Source organism: Schistocerca cancellata, chromosome 2 (assembly GCF_023864275.1).
Source record: "Schistocerca cancellata isolate TAMUIC-IGC-003103 chromosome 2, iqSchCanc2.1, whole genome shotgun sequence".
NCBI classification, from domain to species: Eukaryota; Metazoa; Arthropoda; class Insecta; order Orthoptera; family Acrididae; genus Schistocerca; species Schistocerca cancellata.
Window position 1 is genome coordinate 1,068,253,501 of NC_064627.1, and position 21,432 is coordinate 1,068,274,932.

General features: G+C 39.0%; 1 protein-coding gene across 1 annotated transcript in view; it reads right to left on the minus strand.

Moving 5' to 3' along the window:
- Positions 1 to 21,432, minus strand: part of LOC126161033 (dynein beta chain, ciliary-like) — a 784,705-nt gene that overhangs the window by 186,121 nt on the left and 577,152 nt on the right. The window contains exons 38-40 of the mRNA XM_049916954.1: positions 20,772 to 20,906; positions 20,392 to 20,654; positions 11,829 to 12,030 (exon numbers count right to left, since the gene is read on the minus strand). Of these exons, the coding sequence (XP_049772911.1) occupies positions 11,829 to 12,030; positions 20,392 to 20,654; positions 20,772 to 20,906 (600 nt within the window). The remainder of the gene's footprint in view (positions 1 to 11,828; positions 12,031 to 20,391; positions 20,655 to 20,771; positions 20,907 to 21,432) is intronic.

The following is a 21,432-nucleotide window of genomic DNA, read 5'->3' on the forward strand; positions in this document are numbered from 1 at the left end:
CGGACATGATATGACCAGTTTTTTTTAGAAGCAACTTGTGGTTTACTGTGCCGAATGCTTTTGTCAGTCTAAAAATATAACTGCACTCTACATCCTCTGGTCCACTGGATAGTAACTTTCTAGAAGAACTGCTGTGGTTGTACTTAGTTATTTTCTGAAGCCATACTGTGACTCTACAAGCATTTTGTGTTTAAATCTACAAGCAGTTTATGTTTAAAATGGCTCACAGTCAAACTTCAGCATCAGGCATGAATTTTTAATGTGTTAATTCTTTACTATGAACACTATCCATGCCACACTTTTGTGGATTGTATCTACATATACCGGTATCATTGAACTTTAAACATTACCTAAAAACTTTTTCACAGTTATATGCTTATCATCAATGTTTTATACATAGGAGTTCAATATTTTAATGAACAAGGATTCACTGATTGTTTACTTATTTGGTCTGTATGCAAACATGCTTACTACAACATAGAGCAGTATTGTATAAAAGGCTCCCTGCAAGTCAACCTGAGCTCTTTCATTTTCTGCATTCTGCATCTCAAGAATAAAACAAAGTGAGTGTCCAAGTACAAAATATGTTCCATAATTCAACAAGAAATTTCACAGTCAATACTTCAAATGTATGTATGTTTATCTTTGGCCAGTTTAAACCAAACCATATAATGCTCATAATTACACATAATCATCACATCAAATAGCAATACACAATAAAATGAAATTAGTGCACGCAGTCAGGCACAGGCTGGTGGATTTTCAAAGGAAAATTAATTGGCAAACAGAACTTGTGATAAAAGCCTCCTAGGCAGGTATTTGTGGAATTTCAAGTTGACTGAAAAATGTGACATAACACAGGTCTGCAAAAAAATATTTTTTGAAAGTTGTTTGAAATTTGATAACTGACTTTTATGTACTTTTCAGCACTGATTGCAAAAATGCAATCCATTTTTTTCTGTCATGTCAGGTCTTCTCACAAAAAAGGGAGTATTTTTAGGTATAATAACAAAATTTAAGCAATTTATCACATATTTTCCAATGTTATAAAATTTTATTTTATTTATAAATCATGTTCTAAACTACATTTTCAGTACACTTCCATTTCTCTTTAAGCTCATACATCCTTATAATAACACTTTTGCTTTTTGTACGAGCTTCTTTTATTGCTTTTTGGATGTGGACTCATTGAGGATCATCTCTTTTTATCATCCAGCAATAGTCCGCTATCATGTTGACGTTCCATCTTCCTTGATATCTTCTTTCCATTTCTTTGATGTCTTGATGGAATCTTTCACCCTGCTCTTTACTTACATTACCAAGGTTTGTAGGGAAGTAGTCAAGATGTGAGCGGAGAAAATGAACTTGAATGCTTCAGGCCCATGAGGAACAGGGCAAATGGCTGATTGAATGTTAGGGTAAGAAATATCCTTTTAGTTTTTCAAATTGAAATCTTGTACATTGCAAGAACAAAAACAGCAGTCATCACTATGATTTTTGGGCTCCCGCCAGACGATTGGTATTTCTAAACGTAAGGACTGCTTTTTACGTCGAAACCATTGCCTCAGTTCTACAACACACACTGAACAAACTTTGTGTGGGGCCCAACATCATACCTGACTTTATACCAAAATAGGCGAAATATATTTTTTCAATAAAATCGGAAATGTTTCTTAGTTGCTTTTTAATGGTATAGTTACCACAAATGTGGCAGAAGCAATCTGGCGAGTTTATACATCCTCTGGTAGCCATTGTCCACTGTCCATGAAACAGTTTCACTACACAAGAAAACAGTCACCACTTTAAAGCACTAGTAACAACAACATATGAACAGCACAGAGTGAAGAGGTACTGTGAACTGAAGGACAATAGCAGAAACTCACTGTTTGGTGATGGCGGGGAAAGGGGCAGTGCGACAGACAGGCACTGACATGAAAATACTGCTGGTTTCTCCTAATTACTCTTTATTTTACATGTATCTAGTATAAAAATGACTAAATAACAGTTTATCGAGATCCTAAAAACCAAAATTCAAACTCACTAGAGTGCTGAAATATTGAAAAAAGCTAAAACTAGACAAGCAGTTAGTGAAATAACTGTATGTGATGAAATTTTTTCATATTTTCCCCGAAATCAGCGTTGAAAACACTATAAAAATCACTTAATAAATTTGAAACCATTTTTATGTTGCAGACCTGTATAATTAATACCTTATAATTCACACTACTGACATTGGCATTTGTGGGCATTGTCTTAAAAAAAAAGTGCTAGAAAAAAATCCTGCATTCAAAGCTAAGCCCACGAACTTTATTTATTGAGCCACTATTCAGCTTGCAACAAGGTGCTTCATTGTTCCTCAAGAAACTAGTGCATTTCAGGGAAGAGCATATCAGGTATCTATGTATTGACACTTCTGTCCCAATGCCTTAAATGGGTGCACCTACCGCTCAATGGTAAATTTAACTACATAAGAAACAACAAAACACATATTCACTCAATTCAATAACTACTACACACCACATATGACAAGGAAAATTAATTCAGTTCAATCCTTGAATAATCTCGTGCATCAACTACAAAGCTTTTCACCCATCACTAATGTCAATTCATGGACATTTTAGTGTGCAAAGACAGCTCCATCTACATCTTTACCCTGCAGTCCACTGCGTGGTGTATGACGGGGTACACAGGGTACCCTAGAATTCTTTTCTCCCTTCCTATTACAACTGTGGAAGGTGTGAGACATGAAAGATTGCCAGTATGCCTCTGTAGGCACCAAACTGTTTCTAATTTTATTTATGGGATCACACACAAGATATGTGGTGAAGATTTGTTGACACAGTATTGGAGCAAGGGCACTCTGTAGCGCACATGCCTGTTGCTTTTCGTGTGATTGCTCTGGAGTGTATGCTGTAGTGTCTCCCCTTAAAATTCATTGAGTACTTGTGTGAAAACTCTCATACTGCCAAAACAAACTTAACATCAAATACTGTGGAAAGTTCTTGCAAAACGTAAATACCTTTGGATTAATGGAGGCCACACACCAAAAAGCAGAAGTGTTCAGTTTTCACTAGGCACACACTAAGGGAAGAAAACTTGCTTCGGCTTGGATTTTTCCCTTGATGAGCTTCAGTAAAACAAACCACACACACACACACACACACACACACACACACACAAATGCCTATGGCCCTGTGTGGTGCTAGCTAGACTGACAGTGGCAATGCTCTTTTGTAGAATGTGGATTGGCTGTGGTAGGGATATTATTATCAGGTGGGATTGGTAGAGGAAGAGGGAGGCAGGATGCAGGGAGAGGAAATAGGGATGGATGGTAGAGGCTCGAGGGAGGTGGCTGGCTAGCTTGCCAGCAATTTGGTGCCAACCCACTTACCTGCCACCCCTCTCACCCACAATCTAGCCAGCAAAACTGTCACCTCCCTCTGAGCTACTAGCCACAGACCCCCAGTTTCCCTCCCTGCCTCCCACTGGTGCCCCTCCACCGACAGGCGCATATACCTAACTGCCTCATACACAGCAAGCAGCTAGCGATCATATGCGATCCACACTGCTGCGGGTCTGTGAGCTTTGCAAAGAAAAATGACAGAAGTTTCCAAGTCCCCTTAAGGTGTTGCTGCACGATTGCACCTAGGGCAGATTGGATGGCGTTGGTAACAACTGCAAGCAGGATGGTCATGTGAGGGTGAGCAACGAGGGCAGCTTGCGAGAGGTCATGCTTCAGTTGCTCAAAACCGTCCAACACTTGTGCCATCCAGGGAACATGCCTGTTGCTTTTTGTGTCATTGCCCTGGAGTACAGCCTTGAGTGGTGCCTGCATGCTTACTGCATCCCTCAGATGGTGAATAAAGAAATTCACTATTCCAAGGAACCAGTGTAGTGGTGCATTGCAACCAGGACAGGGCCTGGATCTTCTCATCAAAGGAGTGGGAGCTTGCAAATGATATCTTGTGTCTCAGGAAGTTGATCTCAAGAACACTGAAAATGTGTCCCCCAGTTTGATAATGAACCCACCTCCTGGAGGCAAGAGAATACCTCCCAGAAATGGTGGCAGTGCTCCTCAAGATTGCATAAGTAAATCAGGATATCGTACAAGTAGGCAAAACACCCTGAACCCCATGTAAGATGTTGTCAAGGAAGTGTTACCACGTCAGAGCTGTGTTTTGGAGCCCAAATGGGGAGGAAAAGTTCTCGAAGAGGCCAAAAGATGTAATAATGACACTCTTCTTCACGTCCTCAGGGACCACTGGTATCTGCATAAATGCTTTTTCGCATTCCACTATCCTAAAAACAGTTGTGCCATACAAGTCATCCCTATAGCTATGCAAAAATGGAAAGGGTCAGGCACTGCTCTGGGTTTTAATACCCAAAAATTTGTGCATGGGTGCCAAACACTATTTTTCTTGGGTGCAAGGCATAGGGCAGAGGCCCACAGGCTCTTGGAGGGGTGGAATACACCTGTGGTGATTGCTGCCTCGATCTTAGCTGGCACGGCTCTCCGTTTGTGGGTGGTAGCAGGCGGGGGCAGCAGAAAACAGGAGTCCCTGTGCTGTGGCCATATAGTGCCAGGTGTCATGGTGAACCTCACAGGGGGCACTGGAGGGGCAGGTGAGGAGGGGAAATGCAGCAAGGAGGCCATTAGCTGTGCCATATCTATAGCGCATTTCTGGGCTGGGGTGTAGGAGTTGATACAGGCTGCATGAGTGTATGGTCATGCAAGGGGGCATCATTATGGTCTGCAGTGGCGAGGATGGTATGTGGGTCAAGAGCCTCAAAAACCATCCTGACAGAGGTACTTGGAAAATTTTACATGCACACTGTGGCAGACAAACGTGCACACCAAGTCACTATCAGTAACCTGTCAGGAAGCATTGCCAGCTCAGCCAGCATGCAGATTTGCTGAAGCAGATGCAAGTGCCACATGTTGCCACCCTCCTACAATGAGAAAAATGGATGTCTGAGCCGTAATTAAATGCAACAAGTCTCTCTGTTAACCAGACTCATAAGATACCAAATTTGCCACTGTTTGAGGAAGGTTGGCATTAATGTTGCATGCCACCATGGCAACTGAAGACACAATAGTGAGTGCCAGTAAGTGCAAACTGCATTGTTGTCCATGGTTGGTGAGCCTGTGAATATTTCTTATGTGGAAGTGAACCACAGGCAAGGAAAGGCTGAGGGGTGGGAGCAGGTAATAGCACCTGCAGGTGGAGGCTTCTGTGAACTGTGTGAAGTGGCTCAGTAACGCTTGGAGGCTGTACATCAGTGCCTGCAGATGGGGGGGGGGGGGGGGGAGGGAGGGGGGGGAGGGGAACGGGAGTGCATTTTTACATCAGTGGAGGGCCAAACATCTGGGAGTTGTGTACCAGGATTGTTTTGCACCATGGTGCGCTGCTCACTTCACTAGTGTTGGGCAGACAGAGGGCTGGAGAAAGCTGTGTGATGCACACAACCCAGTAAGGCAAGCGGCAGCCAGCACATGAGGGAGAATGATGCCAGCAACTGCTTGGGGCGGTGAGAACTGGGGTAGGTTTGGGGCAGGAAGGAGAGGTGTGGGGATGGACAGTGTTCAACCACATCACCAGAGTGAGAAATATGTTCCTCACTGTTTTGGTATGACATGAGCTCAACTTGTGCTCTACGCTGGTGCGCATAGCACTGGGTCTGCAAATTGAAATAACGGGACACTGAAATGTTCTCATGGTTACTTTATTGGAACCGCACACAACTACATATAACATATGAGGTATGATCATAAAGTAATGGTAATTTTTGTTTTTCTTAAAGAATCTTTATTTATTCATCAACATCAACTTTTTCTTCTTCAAAGTAACCCCCTCAGATATAACACACTTGTACCAGGCCTTTTTACAGTCTTAGAAGCACTTCTGGAACTCATTTTTCATTATGGTTTTCAGCTCCTTCAGCAATTTGGTTTTTATCTCACCAATGTTAGTTAAATGGCGTCCTTTCATGGTTATCTTTAGCCTCGGGAACAGACATAAGTTGCAGGGGGCCATATCCGGCACATGTGGTGGCTTGGTGACATAATGTGTTTTTTTTTTTTTTTAGTTTTTATTTATTTATTTATTGCCAAAATATCATGAACAAGCATTGAGGTGTGACTGGGAGCATTACTGTGATGTAATTTCCATGAGTGGTTTTGCCACAATTCTGAATGTTTTTTTTCGGATTGCTTCACGCGAACAGGCCATTACTTCCAGATTGTATTCCTTATTGACTGCATGACTACAAGGCAGGCGCACTCATGATGCACTATCCCATTGCAAAGTAAGAAAACAGTGAGAAGAACCTTCATATGTGATCAAACTTGGTGAATTTTTCCATCTTGGCTCTTCAGGCAGTTTCCATCAGAACGTTTGGCCCCTGGTTTTGAGTTATACATGAATACCCATGTTTTGTCACCTGTTATAACATTCTTTAGAAGTTCTGGATTGTTGTTGACTTCATTCAGTAATTCCTGAGTGATGTCTATGTTATGTAGTGTTTTTTTGAAATTAAACAATTTCATAACAAACAACTCTGCAGCATGTTTCATGACAAACACATCCAAAAATATTGCTTAGCATGAACCAAAGGAAATGCTCACATTATAAGCAACCTCTCTGACGGTGATTCGCTGATTTTTCAGGACCATTTTCTTTACTTCTTCCACATTGTCATCAGTAATTAATGCACTAGGGCATACACGGCAGTCGTCATCTTCAACGCCTTCTCGACCCTCTTTGAAATGTTTACACCACTTATAAACTCTTGTCTTACTCATAGTAGATTCGTCAAAAGCCACAGGCAACATTTTGAATGTAGTGCTGCTCTTTATTCCATTTTTCAAGCACAATGTAATACAAATTCTTTGATTCATCTTTGGAAATTATAAATTCACCGAGCACTCAAAAACATGTATAACCTTTTAGACTGAAAAAAAAAAAAAAAACTAAATATTCAAAACAGCTGAACATGCAAATATACATCTGGTACATATGTACCAACAAGATTTTTTTTCTTTTTTTAAATCGAATGTATAATGCCCACAAAGTTAGAAGGTTTCTGTTACTTTTTGATAACATCTCACATAGAAGGTTTACATAGAATACTGTACTAACTATTCGCGTGCACTGGGAGCTGGCTTGCAAACCAAAGTGAAACTACACAGTAGCTTGAAGGCGTCAGTATTGTTTAATATAATATCTTTTGGTATAAGCATGATTACAGGGGGGCTGTCTGTACTTGGCTTAGAGAGGGCAGACACCTAACTGCGAATAAGTCACGGTGTGTGTTACACAGTGGGTGCTCGCAGTTTGGGGTGTGGACATTGTTTATCACACACTACCCTGTTGACAAGGCAATACACTATCTATAACTTGTGAACATGCTTGTGGTAGTCTACATAACTTAGACAAATATGTCAGCACATAGATATAACCAGACTGAGCACATGCATTGTTATCGTGACAACAAAACACTATCATACACTCATAATACAAGAGGAGGTGGACGAAATGACCACGAATGAATTTACTCTAAGCTTAATCACATATGACACAAACAATAAAATTAAAACATTTAAATACTATCTCTACAGTGGCAAGGGAAAGGGCAAGCTATCCACACTAATACCATAACACACATGAGACAAAAAGGAAACATGTACATAAAAGGACACGCCATGTATGAATTTACTCTACAATAATTACAATGTATGCAAGACAATATGACTAAATCCTCTTGCTACCATGGAGAAGGAAATGTCTGGTTATCACTTAAGAACAGTCCCAAGCTGGTGAACATATGCACTCCTTTGATACTACATGTGGCAAGAGTGATATGGTCCATCAAGCCGTAAATATGAATGCAAGGGATTTGATGAGGTACACGTAGTAAGTTGTGAAAACAAAGCTGCTTGGCGGCATGTAAGGATAGATTTCAAAACTTTGTCTGCATCAAGAGAAAATGAAACACTTTGCCATTCACTCTAGATAAACCTTGCAGTTGCTAGAAAATTACAGTTCAGCCAAAGTGTGCAGTACTGACTCACGCGTGTTGTCTTCTCTTCACTCGTACCTACCTGGAGCACTGTTAGAGGAAGCCGTCAAATTTTCATTCCTCTAACATAAAACACTCAGGAATTAACAGGCAGAAAAACAATTTCTCATTTAAACAAAGACGAGAGTCACTCAGTGTCAGCATGTGAATTGCCAATCAGGGAGCACTTTCTACTGTGCACCTTTCTGCGAAAAAAACTGAGCTGCAGCAAGGAAGCGCATGGCAGAGAGAGAATCCAAATCTTGCGTCCGCTATTGCTCATAGCCTGATCCTATGCTGTGTGACGTTTTGTATGCCATCTTCTGCAGCAGAAGCAGAAGGGCGGGCGCATAGGTGCTGTAGTATGTCACCACAATCTTAAAAGTCTAGCTGTAGTTATATTTGTTGTAGCCAAGACAGACACAAACCAAATCTACCACAGTAGTACAGGTTTATATGCCAACTAGCTCCACAAATGATGAAGAGTTTGAAGAAATGTATGATGCGATAAAAGAAAATACTCAGAGATTTAAGGGAGAAGAAAATTTAATTGTGATGGAGACTGGAATTCGATAATAGGAAAAGTAAACAATGGAAAAATTGTAGGTAAATATGGACTGGGGGAAAGGATGAAAGAGGAAGCTGCCTGGTAGAATTTTGTGCAGAGCACAAATTTAATCATCATTAACACATGGTTTAAGAACCATGAAAGGAAGTTGTATATGCAGAATAGACCTGGAGACACTGGAAGGTTTCAGATTAATTTTATAATGGTAAGATAGAGATTTCAGAACCAGATTTTCAGTTGTAAGACATTTCCAGGGGCAGATGTGGACTCTGACCACCATTTTTGGTTATGAACAGTAGATTAAAACTAAAGAAATTGCAGAAAAGTAGGAAATTAAGGAGAGGTTGTTGAGAGTTTCAGACAAAGCATTATGCAATGACTGACTAGAACAGGGGAATGGAATACCATAGAAGATGAATGAGTAGCTTTGACAGATCAAATAGAGAAGACTGCAGAGGATCAAATAGGTAAAAAGACAAGACCTAATAGAAATCCTTGGATAACACAGGAGATATTGAATTCAATTGATGAAAGGAGAAAAAATAAAAATGCAGCAAATGAAGCAGGTGTAAGGGAATACAAAATCTGATTAACAGAAAGTGCAAAATGGCTAAACAGGAATGGTTAGAAGACAAATACAAGGATTTAGAAGCATATTTCACCGAGGGAAAGAAAGATATGCCTACAAAAATTAAAGAGGCCTTTGGAGAAAAGAGAAACAGATGTATGAATATCAAGAACTCAGATGGGAAACCAGTCCTAAGCAAAGTAGGAAAAGATGAAAGGTGGAAGGAGTATATATAGGGTGTCAAAACTACTGACAGCCTTGGGAGAGCCAGCTGTGACAAAACTCTTCCATCTTGTGTGCAAAATGTGAGAGACAGGTGAAATACCCACAGACTTAAAAAAGAATGTAATAATTCCAATTGCAAAGAAAGCAGGTGCTCACAGTTAAGAATATTACCAAACTATCAGTTTAATAGGCAATACTGACCCTATGAATTATCTTAGAAGACAGGTTAAGGAAAGGCAAACCTATGTTTATAGCATTTGTAGACTTTCAGAAATCTTCTGAAAATGTTGACTGCAATACTCTCTTTGAAATTCTGAAGGTAGTAGTAGTAAAAAATAGTGAGCAAAAGGCTGTTTACAACTTTCACTGTAACCAGAACAGCAGTTAAAAGAGTTGAGGGGCACGAAAGTGAAGCAATGGTCGAGAAGGGGGTGAGATAGGGTTGTAGCCAATTGCCAGTGTTATTTGATCTATACATTGAGCAAGCAGTAAAAAAAAAAAAAAAAAAAAAAAAAAAAAAAAAAAAAAAAAAAAAAAAAAAAAAAAAAAGAGTAAGAATTAAAGAAATAAAAACTTTGAGGTTTTATGATGACACTGTAATTCTGTTAGAGACAGCAAAAGACTTGGAGGAGCAGTTGAACAGAACGTAGAGTGTCAAAAAAGGAGGATGTAAGATGAATATCAACAAAAGCAAAAAAAGTATAATGGAATGTAGTTGAATCAAATCAGGTGATGCTGAGTAAATTAGATTACGAAAAAACACACTTAAAGTAGTAACTGATTTTCATTATCTGGCCAGTAGAATAACTGATGATGGCCGAAGTCGAGAGGATACAAAAAGTAGACTGGCAATGGTCAAAAAATGTTTCTGAAAAAGAGAAATTTGTTAACATCGAATATAGGTTTAAGTGTTAAGAACTCTTTCCTGAAAGTATTTGTATGGAGTGTAACCATGTACGGAAGTGAAACATGGATGATAAACAGTTTAGACAAGAACAGAATAGAAGCTTTTGAAATGTGGTGCTACAGAAGAATGTTGAAGACTAGATGGGTAGATCTCGTAACTAATGTGGAGGTACTGAATAGAACTGGGGAGAAAAGAAATTTGTGGCACAACCTGGCAAATGAAGAGATTGGTTGATATGGCACAGTCTGAGATATCACTAATTTTGTACTGAAGGGAAGTGTGGAGGGGGGGGGGGGGGGGGCACTGCAGAGGGAGCCCAAGAGATAAATACAGTAAGCAGATTCAGGAGGATGTAAGTTGCTGCAGTTATTTGGAGATGAAGAGGCTTGCACAGGATAAAGTGGCATGGACAGCTGTACTAAACCAGTCTTCAGACTGAAGATGACAATAATGGCTGTATTTTAAAACAGTTTTATAACATGCCAACATTCCTGGCAACAACTATGTTTAAGTTGCCTGCATAACTGCTTGTAGAGCTCCTTATGATCAACTAAGTTATGTAAGTTCAAAGAAGCTTTTTAGGGGATTTATATGCAACAGCTGAGGAAATTTCTAACTGAAGCAATTAGTGGCTTCCTGTTGTCTGTACAAATTCAACAAATGTTTGTAAATAAGCAGGAAGAATGAAACAGTAGACTGAGAACTCTAGAATGCTACCTGACACAGAACTGTTGAGGCATGTTTTACATACTATGATCTTAGGTAATTTCAATTAACATCTAAACTCATAGCAAAGTGCTGGAACAGTGATAAAGTCTTTGGAACACTTTGAAGGCCACAGATATTTGTTGATACAGTTGATACCATGAGGTCAGGGGGAACACTGAATAAATAAAATTAGTATTTTTGTTCCATTTAATTACACATCACAAGGAAACAACAAAAATTGAAACCTTGTGGCATATAAATAATAAAAATACCTACAAATCTCTCTAGAGGCAATTGTGACTCTCAACATCAAGTCAGAAGCAACATAAATTTCTTTGTTAATCTTCATTTCTCTCTTACATAGAGCCAAGTTTTACTCTTCTGTTAACATATTTTGTTCTCATTTGAATATTTATTCCAAGAAAACCGTCACACATGGAAAGAGATGTAACCACTGATTTATGTTTTTAAGAGAATTAGACATCTTTATGCAATGTTTACCACCATTAGCAGTTCTTTTTCTTCGCTTTGAAATTAAGAACATGTACTGGAAGGTCAAGATATCTGTAACCATCCTTGTGTTCTTGTTAGACAGTTCTTGATACTCCCAGTTACTAGTATACATCAGTTTCATACAGTTTATATAAATATAAATAGAATTTACATAAGATTAATATCTCAACTGCAATCATCACAGTCCAGGTGTCAAAGTGCATAAAATATGAATACTTTGATGAAGAGTTAAAAATAATTAATAGTGATCATAAGTAGCTAACAGATTTCCTTTCTGTTACCTTGAGTGAGCCAGCCACAACAAGAACAGACTTGATGGCCCTTAAACCCCAGTCATAATGATCCTGTTTAGACAGTAGTTCTCTACAAAGAGTGTATAAAGTAATGAATTTCCGAGCCAAGATACGAGCCTCTTGAAATCCTTCAGCTACCAACATTATTTCACATATTAACTCAAAATCAGGCACCACCATGGCACACGGTCTGAAATTTTATAATTATGGCATTAATATTTTTGAAGTACATAAAAAATATGTACACATTCTGAACAATATAAAAATATAAAATTACAGACAAACTGACTAACAGAACATTACTTACCTTCAGGCGGTGAAATTCCAGTACATTTAAAAGTGAAAAAAATTTTCCTATCTTTTAGAACTATAGTTCCCATCTCAGGGAGGAAAGAGGGTTAGGTTGAGCAAAAATACAAAAGAAGGACAGATCTCTCACATTCTGGGATGGTAGGGACCCACCTGTCATGAGAACAAATGGAAAAAAGATGAAGGTAGAAGTGTTAGAAAGAGCAGTAAGTAACAAGTAGTACATTGATAAGCACTGTTCCCAACACTTACCCCCAGCGAATAAGGATGTCTTTGAAGTATCACTACTGTGAAGCAATAGAACTTGTTTCTAATTGTATTTGTTGTAAATAGAAGGTAAAACTTAAAATTGCTCAGATGAGGTTTACAGCACACATAATAGGAGATGATTCAAAATGAGGCAATTACAATTTACTAATCACAAATGTATATTACAAAGGAAAGTTATGCTTCTTATTGGTTACAACATTAATTCTGGGAACATGACAATTTTCATTTTCTGTGACAATACTATGAAAAAATCAGATTGCTACTCACCATATAGAGGAAATATTGAGTTGTGGCCTTCTTTTGAATTCGACAACACACACACACACACACACACACACACACACACACACACACACACACATTCACACAAGCACAACTCACACTGATCTGGCCTCTGTGGCCAGAGACAGTGGGCATGTGTGTGAGTTACATTTGTGTGAAGCTACATCTACATTACATCTACCTGATTACTCTGCTATTCACAATAAAGTGCCTGGCAGAGGGTTCAGTGAATCACCTTCAGGCTGTCTCTCTACTGTACCACTCTCGAACAGTGCGCGAGAAAAATGAGCACTTAAATTTTTCTGTGCGAGCCCTGATTTCTCTTATTTTATCGTGATGATCATTTCTCCCTATGTAGGTGGATGCCAACAGAATGTTTCCACAATCAGAGGAGAAAACTGATAACTGAAATTTCATGAGAAGATCCCATAGCAATTAAAAACACCTTTGTTTTAATGATTGCCACTCCAATTCACGTATCATGTCTGTGGCACTACCTCCCCTATTTTGTGATAATACAAAATGAGCTGCCCTTCTTTCTACTTTTTCACTGTCATACATCGGTCTCATCTGATGCAGATCCCACACTCTACAGCAATACTCCAGAACAGGGCAGAGTAGCATGTTGTAAGCAGTCTCTTTAGTAGACCTGTTGCATCTTCTAAGTGTTCCGCAAATGAATCACAGTCTTTGGTTTGCTCTACCCACAAAATTATCTACGTGATCGTTCGGATTTAGGTTATTTGTCATTGTAGTCCATAAGTATTTAGTTCAATTTACAGCCTTCAGATTTGTGTGACTTATCGCGTAATCAAAATTTAGTGGATTTCTTTTAGTACTCATGTGAATAACTTCACACCTTTCTTTATTCAGGGTTAACTGCCACTTTTTGCACCATACAGATATCTTATCTAAATCATTTTGCAATTTGTTTTGGTCATCTGATGACTTTACAAGACGGTAAATGACAGCATCATCTGAAAACAATCTAAGACAGCTACACAGATTGTCTCCTACGTTGTTAATATAGATCAGGAACAATAGAGGGCCTGTAACACTTCCTTGTGGAATGCCGAATATTACTGCTGTTTTATTCAATGATTTTCAATCTATTACTACGAACTGTGACCATTCTGACAGGAAATCATAAATCCTGTCGCACAACTGAGGTGATGTTCCATAGGCACACATTTTGGTTAGAAGACGCTTGTGAGGAACGGTGTCGATAGCCTTCTGGAAATCTAAAAATATAGAATCAATTTGACATCCCCTGTCAATGGCACTCATTACTTCATGAGTAAAAAGAGCCAGTTGTGTTTCGCAAAAATCATATTTTCTGAATCCGTGCTGACTATGTGTCAATAAATTGTTTTCTTCAAGGTACTTCATAACGTTCAATTACAGTATATGTTCCAAAACTCTACCACAAATCGACATTAGTGATATGGGCTGGTAATTCAGAGGATTACTCCTAATTCCCTTTTTGGGTACTGGTGTGACTTGAGCAATTTTCCAGTCTTCAGGTACGGATCTTTCTGTGAGCGAGCAGTTGTATATAACTGCTAAATATGGAGCTATTGTATCAGCATATTCTGAGAGGAACCTGACTGGTATACAATCTTGACCGGAGGTCTTGGCTTTATTAACCCTAGAAACACCAAGGTATTTCAGGTTACACGGAGCACCAAACAAGGGCAAATTTTGCCCGTGTTACAATAAGTTGTTAATCTTGTAATTTGTTGTAATATGTATTTATTTTATATAATTCTGTTTCCATTGAGATATTAGTTTAACAGGAAATAGTGACAACATAATTGAAAGCTTAATTTTTTAACACTCATAGGGTGAATATAACAACCAAGAATGGTCAAATCTTGGTCAATGAAAGTTTGTGTAAAAAGATAAGAAGGTTTATAATTGAATACAAAGGCTCTCTAAGGTTTCTATTCACTCTTTGATCTATTAACTGAATAATACGGCTTTGTCACTGAGAGAAAGTTTCGAAAACAGAAATGAAAACACTTGCTAAAATACATGTTATTGTACATTGAAAACTCTCGGAAAACACTTTTCACTTGGAGAGAATATTTTCACTTACAGATGACATTTACCTCCTGCACACAAAATGGTTGATTCTGAGTGAGTCTTACACGATGGCGCCCACAGCTTCCACATGTTAACTTGGTTTTTGTGATGATGTATCTTGCTTTCCGGTTACTTGCATTCTTCAAGCATAAGTAGCACCTTGCTTTCCTAGTTGTTCTTTATTTGCAGCATTTTTGTTTACCTCTAGTTTCGTTCCTAGGATCTCTCCCATCACACAAATAATAGGCAACTGGAGTCCTTTCAAATCCATGGCTCGCTCTTCTACGTATGATTTCAAAAGTTCGTGGCCTAATTCATGGAGATACAGTTTTCTGGCATTCGATTTCCCTTCATTCTATTTAGGCGCATTCATCTTGAACAGTGTGTATGAGTTAACTGAAGCTATATCAAGTAGGCTGTAGAACATTGACAGTCGCCACCTTCTCGTACCCCATTTTGTAGAGTATGTCCTAACCATTTGAGCGACGGCATCCACTCCTACCTTAGTGGAATTATAGTACAGGTTTATGTGTGTTTTCTTTTTTGGTGTATCAACATGTACTCCTGCATTACAATGTTGTGTAGACAACATCAACAGATTTTTCTTTGGTTTTTCCTTTGTGATGTAAGAGACCATTGTAACTCGCGGCTTCTTAGAAGATGGGTCTGTGAATGCTAATTTGGAGGAATACAGCTCTCTGCCTGCTGTCATCTTAAGTTCCTGCGGTACATGTTTTCTGTTTGATTTGAATGTCCCAACCAATGGAAGTTTGTAGTCTTCATAGAGAATGTCCGCCAGCTCCACAGAAGTGTAGAAGCGGTCAGTTGTGACATTGTAGCCTGTATTCTTTATTGGCTCCACCAGTCTCTTCGCAACCTCAAGAGGACCTCGTTCACTGGCAGGACTACTGTCTTTTCCAGCATATACTTCCATTTTTATTATGTATCGTTCAGTTGCACTACAAAGCATTCTGACTAATATTCCATATTTTCCAGGTTTGTTTTTGAGGAAAACTTTGAAAGGACAACGACCTCTGAAAAGACACAACCTTCATCAATTGTATTCTCAGGTCCACTTCTGAAGTACCATGGGGATATTCCATTCAATACTTCAAATACTTCACGCAGCGGCACAAATTTGTCACGTACACATCTTTCTGACCTGGTGCCTTCATCAAAATGAAGAAGTTTCATAAGCTGATATGCTCTTGTCTTACCCATAGCTCCTCTATAAATCACTCTTCCCAAGAAATTTGACCATAAATCAGATAAAGAAATATTTGTGTCCTGGTAAACTCCCATTAGTATTAAAATTCCCATCAATGCATATATTTTAGAATCGCTAACAGGAATACGTTTTCTCATCTTGGCAGTTGTTCTTGACTGGAATTCAGGAATATTTACTTCATCTTCTTTAGTGAAGAAGTTTTGGAAAACAGTCTTTAGTAACTCTGCTTTAGTGCCACTGTCATCAGTGACTTCACCATTGTTACCGCTCAGTGAAGGTATTGATTGTGTCTTGCCACAGGTGTCCTTTATGTATGACCAAAATGTCTTTGGGTTTTCTGCCAGATTAAGAGACAGAATTTAATTGTGGAAATTATTAAAAGCATTTCACTTTGAAGTATGTCCTATATTTTGAACTTCTGCAAAATTTTGCCACTCTTGAGGATTTTGCATTCTTTTAAATCTGGCATGCTTTTTTCGCTGCTTCTGCAACAGCTAACAGCGATCTGGCCCATTTTGTGAACCATGTGGTATCAGTACCATCACTTATTAATTTATGTGATACAGAGGCAAAGAGTTTTCTTTGCCTCTGTATATGTCTGCTTGTGTCTGTATATGTGTGGATGGATATGTGTGGATGGATGTGTGTGTGTGTGCAAGTGTATACCCGTCCCTTTTTCCCCCTAAGGTAAGTCTTTCCACTCCCGGGACTGGAATGACTTCTTACCCTCTCCCTTAAAACCCAAATCCTTTCGTCTTTCCCTCTCCTTCCCTCTTTCCTGACGAAGCAACTGGGGGTTGCGAAAGCTAGAATTTTGTGTGTATGTTTGTGTTTGTTTGTGTGTCTATCGATGTGCCAGCGCTTTCGTTTAGTAAGTCACTTCATCTTTGTTTTTAGATATATTTTTCCCACGTGGAATGTTCTGGTGCTTTTCATTTACCATTCCAATACTTTTCTACACTTACATGATCAGATCGGAATGAGTGAAGACTGTCTCTTAAAAAGGTGTTAAAAGCACTTTTATCAGCTTTTTTAAATATATATACTTTGCATTTCTTTTTGGTGGTTGTAGGTGTTATGGTATTCAGCCTAGCACCAACTGCCTTGTGGTCGCTAAGCCCTGTATTCATCACAATATTCACTATTTGTCCAGGATTATTTGTTGCTATGAGGTCAAGTATGCTTTCGCAACCATTTACAGCTTGAGTGGGCTCATGAACTAATTGTTCAAAATAATTTTCTGAGAAAGCATTCAGTACAATTTCCGATGATGTTTTATGCCTGCTGCCAGCTTTAAACGTATAATTTTTCCAGCATATTGAGAGGAGTTTGAAGTCACCACCAACTATAATTGTATGAGTGGGGTACCTATTTGAAATGAGACTCAAGTTTACTTTGAACTGTTCAGCAGCTATACCTTCTGAGTCGTCAGGTCAGTAAAACGATCCAATTAATAGTTTAGTCTGATTGTCAGGTATAACATCTACCCACACTATTTTGCAGGAACTATCTACTTGAATTTCACTACAAGGCAAACTACTTCTGACAGCTATAAATACTCCATCATCAATTGTATTTAATCTAACCTTTCTGAACTCTGTTAGATCATTTGAAAACATTTCAGCTGAACTTATTTCTGGCTTTAGTCAGCTTCCTGTATTTATAACTATTTGAGCTTCAGTGCTTTCTATTAGGGATTGGAGCCCTGGTTCTTTCTCAACACAGCTATGACAATTTATAACTACAATACCAGACATTTCTACAAACCTTAATGTGTTTTACCTGCCTCCTTTTAGATGGATGCCCTTCCAGTGGTTCCCTGAGACCCACTAACCTTAAATACCACCCAGTCCCTTCCACAGGAATCTTCAGCCTACACGGTCACAGAACTGCCTGAGCCTCTGGTTCAGACCCTCCACTCGGCTCTGCACCAAAGGACTGCAGTAAGTTCTATTGACGATGCTGCAGATGGTGAGCTCTGCCTTAATCTCAGAAGCAAGGCTGACAGTCTTTACCATTTCTGCTAGCCGCCTGAAAACAGAGAGAATCTCCTCCGATCCAAAGCGACACACATCATTGGTACCGACATGAGTCACCACAAGCCCTGCACTCTTCATGGCATCTGGAAGCACCCTTTCCAAATCCAGAATGACTCCCCCCAATACACACGGAGTGCACACTGGCTTCCTTCACCTCGTTGGCAACCATGTTCCTAAGGAGCCTCATTATGCACCTAATGTTGGAGCTCCCAACTACCAGCAAACCCACCCTATGTGAATGCCCAGACCTTGCGAGCTGAGAAGCTTTCTCTGGAACAGGGTGGATGACTACATCTGGCTTTCAGACATCGTCAGCCACAGAAAATGCCCGAAACCTGTTCGTCAAACAAACCGGGAAGGCCCTACGATGTGCTGTGTTGCCTACTTTTGAAGAAAGCCTTTTGGCTGAAAGCTCACATTTAGCTGTCTTTATGATGATCCTATTTGCAACTCAAGATCTCCTCTATATGGTGAATAACAATGTGTTCTTTTCATAATACTGTCATTATTCCATCCTGGATTTTCCATTGTTTCATTTTCTATGAAGAGTATTAAAAAAATAAGTGCCATTTGGTGCCTACAAACAGAGTGTTTACAAATGATTTATCGAGTTCTGGGCATTGGTATTTCAGAACGTATTACAAACAAAATAGTGAATGATACATTGCATGGAAAGTACATTTTCAAGTTTCTTACAAATTTTCTAGGTGCTCTCCTAATGTTACAACAACAAACATCTACCGGTATGCAGTAGTCAAGTTCAACCGATGCACATTTGAGCATGTCCCTATCAATGTACACCAGCACAGGAGTGATGTAATCCTGGAGTTCAGCGAGTGTTGCAGGTGAAAGTGGTACATAAACATTGTCTTCAAGTAACTCCAAAGAAAAAAATCACAAACTGTAAAATCAGCAGATTATGGGGCAACCTGAAAAGTGCCAAAGCATCCTGAGGACAGTGTCCAATCTAACAGTTTGGAAGTTCCTAGTTCAGACAGCAGCACACTATTCTATACCAATGAGGTGGAACTCTGTTTCATTGGAATATGAAGCTTGGGTAACAGCTACGTGTTTAGGAAAAAAGTAGTCCTGTTTCACATTTAGGTATGTTGTACTCATCGCAGCTTTCCCCAGAAATAAGTAGGGCCTGTGCACTTTGCTTCGTGAAACAGAACTGAAGACATTCACCTTTGGAGAATTTCTTTCAATCTCCACTGCAACAGTGGGATTTGTCATACCCACTGTGCTGGTGTTGGGACAATTCACTTGACCATTTATCTGGAACATCCCTATTATCACTGAAAATAAGTTAAGGTGCAAACCCATCATCTTCCAATGCTTCCTGGAAAATTTCAGAGGTGACTCACAGTGAAACCAGCAAAGACATAAACAAAACTTTTCAATAAGCTTTTTTCTTTCATTATTAGTACACTTGTGTGGGCATTATGTATTTGATGCTATAAGACATCAAAACCCAATTACTTATTTGTAAATATCCTATATATTCATTAGAAAATGATTTTACTGCATGTTTTAGTTTCCTACAAACCTACTTCACTTTTTTACATAGTTGTTATTCACTTCTATGTAATTTTCATAATGTTGCATCAGACTCTTCAATCCATCTCCATAGAAGTTCTCTACCTAAGAATGACAAGGTTAGTCCTAAGATTCATGTTATCCTGAAACTGTTGCACATCAAAACATTGTTTCAAGGTAACAAGAGGTAACAGTCATGGGGTGCAAGGCTGGTACTGTAGAATTGGTGACTGAAAGTTTTCTAACACAAATGCTGAATCTTAAGCATTTTGGCACCCAACTGGCACAGTAGTTGCTATAACCAAATTTTTCCATGAAAATTGTGTAAATAGTGTTGCGTTCAGCCAGAGCACAAATCATCATCACTCACTGATCATATTGCAGTTATTGTTCATTTTCTGGGTGATTCAAGTCTGGATACAGGCCCAGCCATGCCATTCTTCATCATGAACATTTTTAAAACCACTTTGAAAGTCTCAACAACACTGTCTAATATTTCCATCACCCATTACGGCAAGTCCATAAACAGGGCACAACTCTTCATGAATTTGAACAGACAAAAATAAAGTTACATCAAGCAATTTGTGACCAGTTGGAGCAATGATGTTTGTAGTTATTTTTGTCGGTTTTTACTTACATTCAAACCAGTACTGAATATAAACAATGATTTCTGTTGCTTCATAAATGTAATTTTATTCTGAGCTACCAACATTTTTTTATGCAAACAGCCCTTAATTTTTGAAGGTGCCTCATACATGAAACTTATTTAAATGGTGTAATGTAATGATTATACACATACCTGAACAATGCCTTCAGGTTCTCAGGTAGCTCTGTCCTGCCAGCATATCCAGGATTCATGGTGACAAACATGCCAACTGTTGGCACAAGTGCTATTTCCTGGCCCATGAAGCTAAAGGTTTTTTTGGTGCCTTTTATGGCATCTAGTACGGATTTCACCTGCACTGCTACTACAGATAATACTTCCACTGAAATTCGGTTGAATTCATCAAAACATCCCCAAGCTCCAGTCTGTGCAAGGCCTTTGTAGATGTTGCCACATGACTGCATGGACACAGAAGGCAAAGTAGATAAAACAACAAATTAAGTCACAATTATATACAATATCTGTTACCACTGCTAGGAAATATGATAGGTTCTTAAACTCTCTCATAAGCTTACCTTGTAATCCATCTGTTCAGAGCAGTTGAACACATATACCATAACACCCATGGCCCTCCCTAAGTCTTTTGTGGTCTCTGTCTTCCCAGTACCAGCTGGTCCTGCTGGGGCTCCTCCCATTGTCAAATGCAAGGACTGCAGAAACAAAGTCTCAAATAACATGATTTAAAACACAGTGAAGGAATGCATTTACCAGTATCCAAACAAATAGCTGACTTAATGATAATGTGCACATCCTACATTAAATGATATTACAAGAACATGAACCATTGGCTAAGTTCTCCAACTTTGTTGTCCTGAAGAAATTTTTTCGGCAGTGTTTGCTGATTAGTGTGGGGTGGTCCCTAACTACAAGAGGCACTCGAATGAAACCAAGACATGTGGAAAAAAAGTAAGTAAACTGTTTATTATTTCAAAATTAATCACTATAACTATTAATACAACACTACTGTTAGACAAGAAGGTCAATATCTTCATGGAGAAATGTTTTTGGTCACCTACGGAACTGTGATTGTACCCAGGCAGCCACCTCTTCATTCAAGGCAAATCAGTGGCTACAAATGTCTTTCTTCAGGGTTCCAATAATATGGCTATCACATAAGGACAGATGAGGACTGTATGGAGGATGTGTGAAGGTATACCAGTGAAACTTCTGCAGTGA